General features: G+C 36.7%; 2 protein-coding genes across 3 annotated transcripts in view; one reads left to right on the top strand and one right to left on the bottom strand.

The window, feature by feature from the left end:
* The window catches only part of LOC110169325 (diacylglycerol kinase zeta-like), a 35,310-nt gene extending 31,806 nt beyond the window's left edge, over window positions 1-3,504 (bottom strand). Inside the window, exon 1 of one of the 2 annotated variants that reach the window (XM_055155392.1) lies at window positions 3,311-3,504. The gene's annotated coding sequence lies outside the window, so the exon portion shown is untranslated. The remainder of the gene's footprint in view (window positions 1-3,310) is intronic. The other variant, XM_055155393.1, reaches the window with a different exon arrangement.
* A 10,703-nt stretch (window positions 3,505-14,207) lies between these two features.
* phf21ab (PHD finger protein 21Ab) overlaps window positions 14,208-16,713 on the top strand; it is a 15,446-nt gene continuing 12,940 nt past the window's right edge. The window contains exon 1 of the mRNA XM_055155868.1: window positions 14,208-14,255. Coding sequence (XP_055011843.1) covers window positions 14,208-14,255 — 48 coding nt within the window. The remainder of the gene's footprint in view (window positions 14,256-16,713) is intronic.

Genomic DNA, 16,713 nt, shown 5'->3' on the forward strand with positions numbered 1-16,713 from the left:
TGTGGGCCAGACTACACCTGGACTTTGGACAACAGGAAGTAATATATATAGTAGCCTACAGTAAACCAAATCTACTTTCATAAATGTTGAAATGAATTATAAAACGTTGAATGTTTTGCAAAAGATTGACATATAGTAGGCATTTTCAATTTGAAGTTTTAATCCCATAATGTTTCTCCTCACAATACTTTAACACTAACATTAGACATTGCTACACCACTATTTAGGCTACTGATACTTTGCAGCTCATACCGTCAACATTCCCTAGGGGTGTGAAGCTAACTGAAAGCACTACTCTGTTAGAAACTCTGTTACTCAAGTTAAGACTTAATCTGAGCGTTATTTTAACACAATCTGACCAGAAAGAGCTGTTTTGGTTGGAACTATCAAAGATGAGATTATTGTGCTTTTAAATAAGTCTCTCACACATAAAATTACAGTCACATGCTAGCCAGCATTAGCCTAAAGTGTTTCAAACAAACCAAGAACGCTCGTATTGATCACAGGCAGAAGATCTTAAAACTTTTTTGTGCTTTGTGTCACCACGGAAACTGCTGAAAATTCCATCAATAGAAATGCATTGTAGAACAGCCCCAGTGTGATGTCAATAGTATCAATAGTATTTTAGAGCTCATTTTACATAGCACAGTCTTTTGCTATCAATGCCAGCACTATGTAGCTTATTTCCATACAGGTAAATCATGGTAGATGTGGATACAAAATTTGCATCGGCAGCACAGAGTTATTTTTGAGCACATGTGTAACTCCCTTACACCTAACTTCCACCACAGCAGCAGGACCCTCAGCCACCTCAAACTTCATTTCCTCCTCTTCACCACAAATCATACTGCGTCACTAACCTATCCACCAAAGTCTAAATGCCAAAGACAACTTATTTGTCCGTTAATGCCTGGGGTTGACATTTAGACACAGGAGTCAAATTTGCTGAATTGTCAGAAGCGATAATGTGTGCTTGTGTGGTTTTGAATAATTAACTTTCCCTCTGCAAATTCAGCAATTAGATGATTAAACTCACCCAACCTTATATTTTCGGAACGGTTGAAGATCTCATGAAATCCATTTTGGAGAAGTCATTTAAAACTGGAGACGCTTTCTTTAGTTTGTTAATATTATCAATGATGATTTCAGTGCATTAAATATCTAATGAAATTGTTCTCAAACTGCTAGTACTGGTGATGATTTGAATAGCTGGTCCTGCTTTGGTCCTGCATTTAAAGTTGCAGTATCTAACTTTTCTAGAGAGAGGTACCGGTCTGCAATGAGATGTCATCACTTTGCCACTCATGTTCCACAGTTTGGCATTAAACTTTATTAAATTCAGTTTGGGGTTTTAATTGCATAGTACACCCCTAGATGTCATGTTTCTGGTTTAGGTGGTATACCTGGTTTCATGCAATTGAATGATGGCTGCATGTTGTAATGAGCAAAACATGGAGCAAAGATGGAAGTTTAAAAAAGCACTGTTCCAATGCCTTAAAATGACGAGTGAGATACTAGTATCAACACTCGGGCCAAGCTGCAATTTTATATAGAAAACCTATTTAAGGACAATACAAAATACTGAAGAACACTCAACGATATAATAAACCATTTAGTGAGTCAAACGCATTTATTAAATCACACTTACGTAACAGCATTTTCACACCTTTCATTAAAACTGCAGGTGCTAGATATGTATATGTTTTTTTTTATTCTATGACTATCATTATTCAGTTCCTCATTTGTACAGTCTCAAATACCAGCATTTCAGAGTGGTTGCATGGCCTCACAGCAAAGTAATGTAAGTTGCGCAGTGTCTTCAATAGAACTAGATTTGCTTTTCTAATATAAAGTCTGTTATCACAATGGTATTAGAATTACAATGATATGAGAATAGAATAGTGTGTAAAACTGCTTTTCCATCATATCTAATCACGCCATATTGACATAATTTGGCCTGTACAAGATATCCTAATGTTAGATAACAACAGATGCAATGTCCATATTATATCCCTATCGCATTAGTTAAATGTATTACAATAATGTAATAGACCTTATCTGGCCTGTAACCTGATTTGTATTCTCATTTATAGTTTTTACTCAATTTGGACAAGTTTATGCAAAGAGTTGTATTCCATATTGGATCCAAATACTTAAAATGTCAAACGCATGATTTAAATAATGCATTCTTAATGTCTATTTCCCGTTGATCCGTCTGTTCTGTTATTCTGTTCTGTTACCCCAAATTTTCCAGTATAATGCAAAGACAAAACTAAGAAAATACTATACTGATACAGACACTGATTGAGCACTGTGGCTCATTCAAAACCACTGAGAAGCAAACATTGACTTGACAGCTAAAAGTATCACAGAACACCACTACATAGTAACCAACAATAAGTAAGTGCAATTTTTTTCTACTATTAAACAGCAAATTTGAGTAAAGAAAAAGAATAATTGCTGAATTTGAGACATTAACTCAAAATTATAACATGACATGGCAAAATAATCAAAATGTTGAAACAAAACAGTAGCAGCTGTATTGCCATCATATACTTACAGTATATTAGCTTTTTTTATGTATTAGGTCTATAACATAACAGTTGAGCTATAGTTGGTTGAATAATCTAGAATCTATGACACATTACAGATATAGGAACCAACTACTAAGTGATTAATAGTGCTATTTTTATTTATTTATAGTTGGCTATAAAAAATCCAATGGTTCACTTAGAAAAAGATTCACTGCACTATCCTGCTTCAGTGTTATAGCAGGGGTATTAAGTAGTTTGAAAAACTATTGTGTATTTTAACATTTTCTGTAGCAATATATATCGTGCTTCAAAATTTGTTATTATGACAAGTCTTCAAATTAGTTATTCCATAATTGCCTGTAATGCTAAACCATATTTTTTCCAACATTGAGTGAATACAAAGCCATGCTAAGCTCCAAAAGACAACATTATATTTCCCCTCACAAAAACCTTCAAAATAGTTATTCCCTATTTCACTATAATAATCTATTTTCAGACATTTGATTGAGTCTGAGAAAATATCATGTCAAGTTAAGCTCCAAAAACCAATAGTACTTTTACCTTCACAAAATATCACAAAGTTCTGACAAATTGCATTTTGTTTTTCTAATATTTGCACAAAATACTGAATCGAACAGAGTCTCCGTCGCACATTGACTGACTAAGAAAAATGTGATGGCCTGTCAAACTTAATAAGGTAACACTAGATTGACTTTACAGCTAAAATTTCACTCTAAAAACGATGCCAAAGAAATATGAAATGATCTGAATACAACCTGATACGGAGTCCGATATGGAGGAAGCACTGAACCACAATGTACATTCGCAGGAAGAGACAGAGAGAGATAGAGAGAGAGAGAGGAGAGAGAGGAGGAGGAGAAAAAAGAGAAACAAGGGGGCTAAGCTGCTGTTTTAAATAACTAAAGCTAATTCGGCTCCGTCAACACGCGTCTGTCCAGTCTCTACGCACAGACACACATACACACAAACACACACATGAAGCAAGCGCTCTTTTGTCCCACCGCACTTCAATGCCTCACATGAATGAACTGCTGCCGCCACTTCACTCCGCCTCGGTCTCCTTCATTAACACTTCAAGGCCCTCAACCACGGCTGCATTATGGATGGGCAATACATATAAGGAAAGAGGAAGTGGGATTTGAAAAAACGGTATATGGTAAATAGTATATATATTTGATTGCACGGTCTAGACAGTAAGAGGTGATGTAAAGTAACAAAATATGCTTTGAGGATTCTTAGTGAAACGAAGTACAAGAAGTCATATGCACTTGATTTTGGATATATTACGTCATTATTCAAGAAATATAAAAAATGAATAAGACAATGATTAAAGGCCATATGTTACACTATTTTTGAGCTATATGTTCTAATGAGGAACAACATTAGAATGGTGTTTTGTTTCATTCACACATGTTTAACACACAAATCCTGCATATTTAGGCTGAGTTCTTCTCTCAAACAGAAAAGACTCTCTGATTTCAGGTGGTAACACTGTGTTTTTAAACTCCATGCAACTTCTCTAGAGTCATTAAAATGATTTCAGCCTCTACTGAACTAAAGATAAACGGTAGCTGTAACTTGAAAACCGCTTCATGACATCACAAGGTGGAATAGAGAATTTCAAGGTTTGGAGGTGGAGACAGACTAGTAATCAATGGTTACTTAAACATGTGAATGAAACAAAACACAACTCAAGGTGTTTGAGGTAACAATATTCTAACATGGTATTTAGTATTTGGTCCATATTTTACTACAATGCTAAACAATCTTCAGGTCATGTAATGTAACTAACCATTACGTGGAGTTGCGAGGATTCTCAGATAAACAAAGTACACAAAAACCCATACACTTCAATTTTGGTTGAAAATGCTCCATCTCTCCACTACCATCATTTTTTAAGATGTTCAAATCCATCTAAGAAATAATCACTAGGGTGGCAACCCTTGAAATCCACTTCCAACCAGGGCTGGGCAATATAAAGGATAAAAATCATTGTAATCTGATCCCTGTGACAATACCCATGCTATTTTCAGTCCGTCGTCATATAATGCTTCAATTCTTCTCTGCTCTACACTCATAGACACAGACACTCCTCCTATTGGTCAACACCTGTCATGTTTTGAATTAATGACAGGTGGATCTAACCAATTACAAATAAACCAAGTCTAAACTAGAGTATAAACCAGATCTAAACTAGAGTATAAACCAGGTCTGAACTAGAGTGTAAACCAGGTCTGAACTAGAGTGTAAACCAGGTCTGAACTAGAGTGTAAACCAGGTCTGAACTAGAGTGTAAACCAGGTCTGAACTAGAGTGTAAACCAGGCCTAAACTAGAGTGTAAACCAGGTCTAAACTAGAGTATAAACCAGGTCTAAACTGGGAGTGTAAACCAGGTCTGAACTAGAGTGTAAACCAGGTCTGAACTAGAGTGTAAACCAGGTCTGAACTAGAGTGTAAACCAGGCCTAAACTAGAGTGTAAACCAGGTCTAAACTAGAGTGTAAACCAGGTCTAAACTAGAGTATAAACCAGGTCTAAACTGGAGTGTAAACCAGGCCTAAACTAGAGTGTAAACCAGGTCTGAAACTAGAGTGTAAACCAGGTCTAAACTAGAGTATAAACCAGGTCTAAACTGGGAGTGTAAACCAGGTCTAAACTAGAGTGTAAATCAGGTCTAAACTAGAGTGTAAACCAGGTCTAAACTAGAGAACTGCGAATGATCTACTTCCATAGTATTTTTTTTTGTATTATTACACAGTAAGATTTTATTATGTGTATGACCTAATCTTAATATTTGAATTTATTGCACACATAATACAATCTTATTTGTCTTCAAGTGCAGTGTGAATTCTCTGGAGCAGCAGATGACTTTAGCTACACCTTATATCTGGTGACACGACTAAGCTAAGTTACACGTCAAATCTGCGGAAGTCGGCTCTGCTATGAGATGTTTTTGAACGTGTTTGTGATATGCTGGGCAACCTCCACCCTTTTAAAACCATAATAATTATTATTCAGAAGAATACACAGCACACCTATGAAGCACATTACTCATTTTGAAAATGCAAGCATTCAGACCAGGCTGTACTGTTCAGACCACATAGATGTTCTAGTCCCGTGTGGTTGATATAAACCAACTACATGACACATTGCAACTTCTATGCGAAATTCCAGTCAGACAAACGGTTACTGGTGTTCATTATTCATTCATAGAGTTTACATTGTCCTGTCAGTCACTGTTAAGAAGATGATCTCAAACTAAATATGGTGTCAGCATCAATACAGTACCACAGTGAAAGGGTAGTGCAAGAGATTTCCTACTCACTCTGACTGACACTTGCAGAAAAAAGGTACCATATGCAATTGATTCAATACTAAAAATTGTATTGAAACTAGATTCTCATTTGAAGAAGTATCCATATTGACTAAATTAACAAAAATAGAACAGTTTTTTGAATAAAATGAATGAATTTACAGTGGCCCGTGTCTATATTAGTAGTTTCTTTAATATTACTCTGTTGTCTTTTAGTAGTTCTATAACTACTATTATTATATTATTTTGTGTTTATATTATAATTACAAGGTCTACACTAGGGTATAAATCAGGTCTAAACTACAGTATGAACCAGGTCGAATCCAGGGTATACCACATATACCTTTTCTAAACTAAGGTATAAACCGTGAAGCATCCAGGTATAAAACAGGTCTAGTGAAAGTTTAAAATAGATCTAAACCATTAAAGTGAGTCTAAGTGACTCTAACTGACTCTATGAAAGAACCTAAAATGAACTTGAAAACAGTCTTTGATACCAGTATAACAAAGTGACATACTGGCTTATCAACCATGTTATGATGCAGGGTAGCCATCCATGTTTGTATTTCACTTTGCATTTGATAAAAGTAGCTGTATATTTCCATATATTTCCATTTCTTTGTGACATAACATTTGCATTAACCTGAATACAGCAGACCCTCCACTCACACCTGTTTAAACCCACAAACTGTCACTGTACCACTGACATAAACTAGGACGAACATGTGGAAGAAAGAGGAAATCATTTGAAAAATAAAAGATGGAATGTAGCAGATTATTTGTCAAATATGCAATAACTTAATGGCCAATATTTCAGATCTATTGCTGATGAACCATATGACAATGCTGATACTGTCCAATTTTTGAGGACTTCTGAAATCGTTTGGCCTGATATGGGAAAACGTTTTAAAGCAGCTCTACTCTGTGACAATGTATCATTTCCAGTGTCTTTTTAATCAAGCTAGTGACTTACAGTGGAAGAGAAAGTAGCAAGTAAGAGTTCACACTCTTAAGAATCCATCTTGTTAGGCTCCAGCTGACGCATAAAAGGAGACTGACCAATCAGAGAGGAGCAGAAGCAAAACATGGTGACACCAGAAGATGCACTTCTACCTATTTTAGCGTATATATACAGACTACTTTGTGAATAAGGAAGATGTCTGTGCTTTTCTCTCAACTAGATTTAAGTAAAGTTTTTCATACTTCAATGGGTCAATTCCTCTAGATGCGTTTAAAATGTGACCTTTGAGCAGAGTTGTACTATTAAGTTATAAATTGCAAATCTAATGGTAATCACCTTGCTTATCAGAAAGAAAATCACAATTATAATTTTTTTTCCCCAAAACATTGAACTCTTATTTCTTGCCATAGTGATTACTGCATTAGCCAATGCTGTGAAATATAGAGCAGCAAATTCACTGTATTCCTGTTTGTGAGATAAGTATTCAAGTGCACAATATTGGATTTTCCCACAACATATCTCACTGGTATGGACCAAAGCATCAGCAAGTGTGAGGCCATTACTGAGGCTCACATTCCCATCGCTGTTTGTGCCGTTTCCATGGAGCCCTGTGTCATTAGGGACCATTCTACCAAAGTTTAACATCAGCTGTGACTTTAATGTAAACTAAACCAAGAGCAGTGTGCAGGAAACAGGAAGTCTGTTATTTTAATCTGAATTCATTTGCCTGATCTGATGCTTGCATGGGTCCACATCTCTGATCACATACAATAGATCCAAGCTCTCAACCAATAAGTAGTAGTAGTAATAAGTAAGAGCAGTAAGTACTTAGTAAAGTGAGAAGTAGCAGTAGTAATAGTAGCATTAGGAGTAGTAGCAGTAGTAACAATAGCAATAGCAGTAGCAGCAGTAGTAGTAGCAATAACAGTAATAATAGTATCAGTAGTAGTAGTAGTAGTAGTAGTAGTAGTAGTATTACTAGCTGAACCTCAAATTATCAAAATGTATAACTTCAATAGGCTTAACCTATGTTTTATATAATTACACAGGTAAGATTTTTTTTTATAATAGTGTATGGCCTAATCTTAATATTTATATTTGAAGCACACATTCTAGTACAATCTTATCTGTCTTCAAGTGTTGCGTACACAGTTGGTTTCTTCTGCAGTATACACGTGGTTTAGTGTTGTCCAAGTTCTATGTAGGTCCTTTCCACTTTGTTGTTGGTCTGAAAATAGTGGGGGATTACCCCAAGAGGCTTAAAGGTGGCAGCCATTTTGGATTAAAGCCAAGTGACTGATCAGAGTCTAACCCAGTGATCTGAGGACTCCTGCCCTAGAGACTGCCCTGTGAGTCCCAGTAGTTAACCTCTTGCCTGGGAAATCCAGAATAATATATCTCTGCATTTTTATACATATTCATATCAGTCAATTCTCATTTACAAAAATCAACATTTTTCTCACCTCAGATTAGAAATATGCAAACTTTTCTTATTATTTTTTTCCAGCCCATGCATGTCCCTGATTGGCTAATCCATCTGTCAAACACGCCCATCTGAATTTGGGGACTTACATATTAGTAAAGTAGAAGATGTGGTTATTCTGGGTCATACGAAAGTGAACTCTTTAAAGTGCACTATGTAACTTTTCTCATGTGGGGCCATCACAATCTTTTATTGCTTTGTCTGGAAATTGGAATGTTCCACAGTATGACTTTAAACTTATTTACAGCATTTATTCACTAACAGGTTCATTAAATTTACTAAGTTATACATTCCAAGACCATACTGTGAAAAGTTAAGATTTTCAACAATGATGGTTAGAAAAGTTAATAAAATTAAAGTTTTGGACATTTGATTTTTCACACTAAGTTCAGTCCAAATACTACACAAGAAATCAATACAATCTGATCCCCCCGTACATCCTGGATCTTTGGATTCTTTGCTCTTAGTTCATTTACTAATGTTTTATAGAAGTATTGGATCGGGACTCGGTATCGGCAGATACTCAAAATCAAATGACTCGGACTCGGACTAGGGGGCAAAAAAATGTGATCGGGACATCCCTAGAGTCCAGACGTCTCTTTTGACCTGGGACAGTCCACATTTTGAGCCTGTGTCCCCTGTCACAGAAAAAACATGGGTTCTTTTAATTGAATGGGGTCACCTTACCACAGATCTGCTTTGGCCTAGTAGGTCCTCCTATATAGAAAAAACTAAACTCTGGCTGTTTGCTGTGTGAGAGTGAGTGAGAGTCAAGAGCAAACAGAGGGTGCTCTTGGAAAAAGGATCAAAACTTTAGACACAACGAAATCGAGGCAATCAAAAGAAGTAAAAATCACACGAGGAAAAGTATAGTTAAAAGGCCTTTATTTAGATGGCCAAAGCCAACAAGTTTCGACCATGACGGGTCCTAAGCCCGGATGAAGACCAGTCATATTCGAAACATGTTGGCTTTGGCCATCTAATTATAGGTCCTTCTATATGTTTAATACCATACCGTGGAACTTTCTTGGCAAAGGAACTGCAAGCAAAGCACTAAACACTTACGAATCTCATGTAAAAGAAGTTGTACATTTTGTTCTGAATGTTAAGAGAATTTTCGAGAGGAAATGTCTTCTGCTTTTGAGAGACACGTGATACAACTGCGGAGGTTGGACTGTGACAAGTTTAATCTTTATGTTCCATTCCAGACCTTTCTGAATCCAAACATGATGTAGGAGGACTGGATGGTCAGTCAATGAAGCTGTAGTACACTGATATTACAATACACAGTCCACAGCTCAACATTGCTAATCCAACTTTTACTCTTCTCTCTATGATCTGTGAGTGATGCATGCTGGGAAACTAGAGCCCCTGCCTGATCCGTTTAATACTTAATTCACACAGATTGAGTTGCCCTTAAATAATGCCCGCGTCGCATTTCATGCAGAGGAAAGTGACGTATCGCATTTCTCTCCCAAATAAAACCATCAGCTCCATTCAGTGACTAAAGCAGTTCACCCAGGAGCAGGCTAATCTAATCAGGGCTAATATACCACTGCTGCTCCAAGTCCACAGTCACCTCAAATAAACCAAAGACCAGACTGGAGGCTTTTGTGTACAAGAGCTGTCACTGATGGGTTAGTCTTTGCTGTACTGACCTCTAGTGGTTCAAATATGTATTACCTACCTGCTTTGTTAAATTTTTCTCAGTTTAAATATTTCCCATGATAAGAAACAATTCAATGATATGTAGATATATCTATAATTAGTAAATTCCAGTTTGAAGAAGCTTTGTGTATTATAATGTAACAAGATATGATGAAAAGTGTTTAAAAATTATATATTTTACACACTTCACACACTTCAATTTCTTAAACTCAATATCTCAATAGCATGACATTAACAAATCAGATGATCTACTGCAACTACTGAAGACACACTAAGATTCGGTTCTGGGTTGAAAAAAGTTAACCAAATACTAAAACCACTATCAAAACTAGATACTCATTTGAAGTATCTTTTTTTGACATTTCCTGAATGGTTTTAGACCACACCGGAAAACTAAAGAAGCTATACCATTTGGAATTGAAAATTACATTTTACTGTAGAGCAAAAGGTTGGCATTTACAGTTGAGCTTTTCCTTTAATATTAAAAATCTATTTTTACTGTGGCAGGATCAGGTACACTTCTTTTGACCTATTTTATCTGGGTTACAATTTACTCAACAATAGGGTTTGTCACCACTAGATGTTGCCAAAAACTCCCCCTACCTATTAACACTGATTACATCCTTGAAAGACCAAACCCACGCGAATCCCATTTGAAACCTTAAACATCTTTGTATCCATCTTTTGTCCCCTCTCCTAATTGTCCCTTGTCCTTTCGTCTCAATTGGTGGACACCTCTTGACTCTCCCCGGTTCCTTCTCCTTTTGGGCCAATCTTTATTTAGAAATAAGGCCAACCATGGACAGAAACAGAACTGGGTCTCACAGATCCCTGGATGCGCGGGCACACCGGAAAATAAAGGAGGTCCTTAGAATGTCTCTCCTGGTATTGAGGTTTTCTCTTCATTCAAACTCATTTACAATGGGCAATTTACAGCAACCAGTTTACCAAAAGCAGGTGTTTGCTTTGTGGGAGAAAGTCTGTTTTTTAAAGTGCAAAAAATATAGATATATATTTAGATAAGCACAATGCAATCCTTATTTTAGATAAATAAATTGTACAATTCTAATAATTTTTAATTTTAGCTTTTTTCCTATATGCAACATTATAGTAAACATATTTGTGTTTACTATAATGTTTCTGTAGAAAATAGCTTTACATAAGTAACTATTGTTCTAATGACGCAAAGAAAACAATGTTGTCACGATACAAAAATTTCAAACTCAGTTTCAATACTAAGGAATAGACTCGATAGTCAATAATGAGTCCAATACCACGATGATTAAAAAAAAAAATACAATGCCATTTTCAACATTAAATCATAGTACTTTTTTTATATTACCATGTGGCCTGATCTATCTGTAATCCCCCAACAGAGGGGACCCATATTATGGACATATACTAGTCTATGTGACTCTGATACAGCTCAAGATTATTCAAGGTATTCAGGAAAGGTTAATTTCTGTCCTGTAAATTTTTAGTATTGATACTTAAATGGTGCTCAAATGTTCAAATGAGTATCTAGTTTTGTTTCTAGTTTTTCGTACTGATTAGTATTTTCAATACTTTACACAACCCTAAAAGCAAGGGCCTAAACATTTATAGAAAATATATCTAGTTAACATTTTTCTGACAAGTACTGCAATTATTAGATTTGTAATCTATATTTACAACAAGGAGCTGAATTCACAGGGCTAATGGGTTCTCAAGAATTCCCTACCCCATAGCAACCTGACTTTTATTCTCTGCATAGGAAATATTACTTAAAATTGCAGATATATTTTTTATTTGAGCCAATCCAAATTGTGATTTCATAGTTATTCAAATTGATCTTGCAACCATATTTATAGCTAAATTTGAACCTGTGTTACAGAAACAGAAACTAGAAGTGAAGTCCTTAGAAAATATGTAAGCTTACATATGTTTACATAAGTTTACATCAACCTGCCTGCAACATATTGGCACATATTACCACTAAAGAGTATGTGGTCACTTGAAGTTCCTTCCTTATAAACAACATAGCATTTCTAGGTCCATGAAAAACCACACATGCTCTGATTTGAATGACGCCTCCTAAACAAAGCCCAGAATTTAAATATGAACTTGACACTTCAGACTTGAGAGCGGCGTCCTGCAGGGAACAACTCGATTTAGACGAATGACCTCAAACTTACCACACACTCAACCCACTTGCCTGTCCTATCACCACCCTATAAAAACATTCCAAATTATAATATTATTTTGAGTGATATGCCACAGTGGGTTAATTGTCCACCTACATACCACAGGGTAAGCAGTTTAAATCTAACTAAAGAGCATATTGCCATTGTGTTTCTTTCTTCAAGACGCATATTCATGCATATGGAACATTACTGCTATACTAATAATTGTAAGCTATTTTGGGTAAAAAATAAATGATGTTGATTCAAAAAGGAAACCATATGTTCTCACCAGCACTATTTTAGGATAAGGATATTAATAACAATGCAACTACACATAGTGCTCTTAAGCGACAATTCTGATTACCATTTTATTCCGCAAAAGAAAGAAAAATCAGGGTTTCTCAAGTACCAGACTATTATTGCATGTGGGAAATGTAATAAAATTAACTGGCAATGTACAGTAGCCTCTAACAATTGCACTTTTATTTGTGTATTTTCACTTGGTTTTACAATTTTCTTTATAATTACATATAAAATTGCATTTGTTTGCATTACAATCAACACATACTTTTTATACAATGCACTTTCAAGCCACTAAAAGGCAGCTATTTGGTATTTGAGCAAAAGGTTCATTTACTATTATTATATTCTTTTAAAAGTCATAGTATGCAACTTGTTAGACTAAGATAAAAAGCTTCCTACTTTTCATAGAAATGTTGTCCCTAAAGCTATAATCTTCCACAGTATAGCATCAAACCTGCCTTTCTTCATGGAGAATGTTCGTAAGTATAGTTTTTATTTCTGTGGAGTCATGCAGGTGCCATGCCACCTCAAGAAAGTTACAAACCTTTAAGTAAGGATCATTATTATGTCCCCATATTGTTGAAAACTTACTGACTTTATCACAAACTGCATCAGAGGGATTGAGACCTGTGCTGACCTCAGTGACGTTTATGGGATCGGCACTACGTCACATGACCTCACAAAGGGGCAGGGCCTGAGTCTGTGAAACCCAATAATACCGGGGTTCATTTCACTGCGTAACATCAGATAGAGTTTATCAGTGACGCAATAGGATCAGAGCACAGCGCGCTGATAAGGACCAACAATAAACCACTGAATGGGCTCAATTAAAATACTTGACCGTCTAAAGTTGAAGAATACAATCACAAAAAAAAAAAAATGTCTCAATTGTTTTTATTTTGGTTTGTACAATTCCTATATTCCAGTCAAGTTTAACTGAGCAGATTTTATCAAGAAGGAATGACTTAATATTTGTACTCAACGAAAAAGACATTTGGTTGTTCTCATCAAAGTGGTAAGTGTCAATTCTGAGGCCACAGATTTTCACAGAATACTTCTCTGAACTTGCTATATTGTCCAAATTTTGGACAAACTTGCAATATCTTTGAAGCAATTATTATGAGAAGTCTGGGTTTGTAGGGTCAAACTTAAGTCTTCAACCAAATCCTTGCCTGACCAGTTAGTCCCTTCTACATTCTGTGTCCAGTGACTGGAATTGGACTCAAATGCAGAAACTTCTTGTATCATTTAGAACAAAATATACAACTTTTTATCTTAGATAAAAACTTGTTTCACTCTTCTCTATGTTTTTGGGGGTTTTTTTTTCTCTCTTTAACTGCCATGTTTGTTTTTACCTGAATGGAGCATGCGTCTCTGATTGGTTAACCTGCCTGTCAATCACACCCTCTGGAATCAGGGAGAAAAGATACGGTGCCAAACCCACGCATCTTTGTAAAGTTTGGTCAAAGCACATGGTTCGGGCTAGCCAGATAACCAAAATAAAGTACTTTTATGGCCATATCTTGCCCCACAGTCTCAGCGCAGGCGCAAGTGTGGGGCGTGGAGTTCTAAACAGGAGGTGTGCCGTGACTGAATATCAGGTGGAGTGGAGAGACTGAGGGCGTGGTGTGGTACGTTCAGTGAATTGCCAGAAACGTAAAAATAAATATCAAACGAGTTCACCAAAAAACTATATGCAATATGCTCAAAGCTTCTTTTATTTGATAATATATTAGGATGATAAATGCTTAACATTCATAACATGTCCGTGTGCTGTGTGGGAGCCCTCCGGATGCCCTCCCGCAGTAGAGTACAGCCCCTCGCCCGCTCCCTGTATCGGCTCAACTCTGCTCTATAGTTTGGTTTGATTTGAATCTCTACAAAAGCTGCTCATTCAAATGAGGCCGGTAACAGTGCTGTCCTAAAGTGTGTTTCTTACTCTGTCTGTGTCCTAACTCTGCGCGCGCGGACTGAGCCCGGGTCTGTGACAGCGGAGCAGACGCACGTATCATATCTGTGCGTAACATCAGAAACATTTATATGACAATAAACGTATTCCATAATCCACGAGACATCCACCTGTGTGGGGTCAAATGCAGTGGAACCGAGAGATGAGAATGTGAGCGGTCAGCGGGAGCGGCGGTGGACACCTGTACCTCAGGTGAGTCCGTGGGAGCGGACTGCCGGGGCAGACGGGAGCGGAAGGGAGCGGAAGGGAGAAATCAGCGGGTCAGCAGTGGGATGGGGATCGCATGAGATAAACACTGGTCTTAAACGAACGCAGAGAAATCTATAAAAGGTTGGTGTGCGCGTGCATGAGAAGGGCGTACGTGCGCACGGAGCGTTCGGAACACAAACCCAGTCAGTTCTGTCATGGCCCACACAAAATTCTATATTCCTGATGCCTGTGCTGTGTACTTGCATCGCGGGGCTCCGGAGCTGTTTTATTGTCACATCTATAACTTTTCCCCACACTCCTCTTTACCGCCTGATAATGAGGCAAAGATTGCAGACTTCACCCACACGGGCAGAGCTTTTAAATGCCACAGCGGTCACAGATTGGTTCAGATGCCGTCACCATATATGTACTTGTACCGTCCCACTCCAGCCTCCAGCAGCGAAGTACAGCCCCACCTGGACACGCCCACTTGCTAAGTCTGGGAGCAAGATACGGCCCTTAATGTTTATTTGTGCGTTCTGGATCTTGGATTTGAGGTTAGGATGATTCAAAATGGGGTCAAAGTTGATCTATACAAAATACAACAGTATAATATATGCTATCCTGCTGTAGTGACACATTTCTCATTCTTATCAAAAAACAAAGTTATTTAACTGACCTACTACATGGCTATAACAACTTGGGGGCACTGAAGGCAACATGGAAAACAGTAACAGGTTGGTGGTATATTGTGGTACATATCAGAGTTATATAGCTACATTTAGAGAATTCTCAGAAATGCTTTGCTCTTATGTGAGCTGTAGCAGTATTGACCAGTTAAATCGGTGCTTAAAAATGTTGCTATTGATGTGTATCCAAATGTTTCTACATTTATTTTGAACTATATTAATATTTTGTTTTTGTTCTGTTGATGTGCACTACAGCAGATCTATTGTAAAATAAAACTATGTTCATAAAACTGACAGCTAATCAACTCAACGCTCAAGTAAATATAGACCATAAAGGATAATATTTTAACAAATATATGCCATTGACACAATACTCACAAAAATGTTCCAAAATTCTATTCTAAATGTACAATACACTTAAAAACAGTAGTAGTACTATTTAGTATTTAGTGAATATCAAAAAACATTTCCTGTTAGTGCAAACACATGATAAATATTGACCTAAAAATATATAGTTCAATCTATCATATATAGATTGATAAATCAATATAGTAATTATCATGACAGGCCCAAGTTTTGCATATGTTCAAAACAACTATATTTTGCTATTATCTAGTAGACAATATATCTCCAGACTATTTAGCCAGTAGCCACTTGGTGGTCATGTCTTATCTGAAATACATTATATGACCTTTGCTACTGTGACAGTGTAGGGCGGTTTGAGTGAGAGAGTCCAGGCCCTTCACGAACTCCTGTGTAATCTGGTTACACAGGGAGGCACCAGCAGCACATCATTTAGCATGCTCATTAGCGACATTGTGGCTTTCTCATAATTAGCCATTAGCGCAATCAATCACACACAACGCAAGCGGAGATGCAGAAAGAGGTCAAACAGTAGTGAATGTACTCCAGGAAGTGACACAGGGCACTATTTTCAGGTTAAGCTATTAATAAATGAACAAACACATTAGGATCAATAGATATACTGTAAAATGTCTATCACCAATGTTAGAGCAATGGCAACACTTTATAGCATGGTTTTTGTTTACAAAGTGATGTGAAGCCAGGTGACTCAGTTGGTCAATATATGCAAAGTACACTCAGATTTTCATGCGTAGACAGTAACCAATTACAAATACTCACAATACTGTACGAGTAAATTTTGGGGGTATTTTTGAGTAGATTTTTAAACCTGTACTTGTATATGAACATAACTGTGTAATTGGAAATAGCTTAATTTAAAAAAAAAAAAAGCACAGTCTCACCACCTTTCTAAACCTGCAAACACCCATAACAGGACTGCATCGACTGCTCTGCTCATAATATGCAGATTGTGATTTAAAACAACTTATTTCAGCTTTAAACAGTTTAATTAGTTTAGTTTTGTAAATATAAATGTAGCAGCTGTACTATAGAGTACA

Source organism: Boleophthalmus pectinirostris, unplaced genomic scaffold, assembly GCF_026225935.1.
Source record: "Boleophthalmus pectinirostris isolate CB_2022bp ecotype Guang Dong unplaced genomic scaffold, ASM2622593v1 HiC_scaffold_2, whole genome shotgun sequence".
NCBI classification, from domain to species: domain Eukaryota; kingdom Metazoa; phylum Chordata; class Actinopteri; order Gobiiformes; family Gobiidae; genus Boleophthalmus; species Boleophthalmus pectinirostris.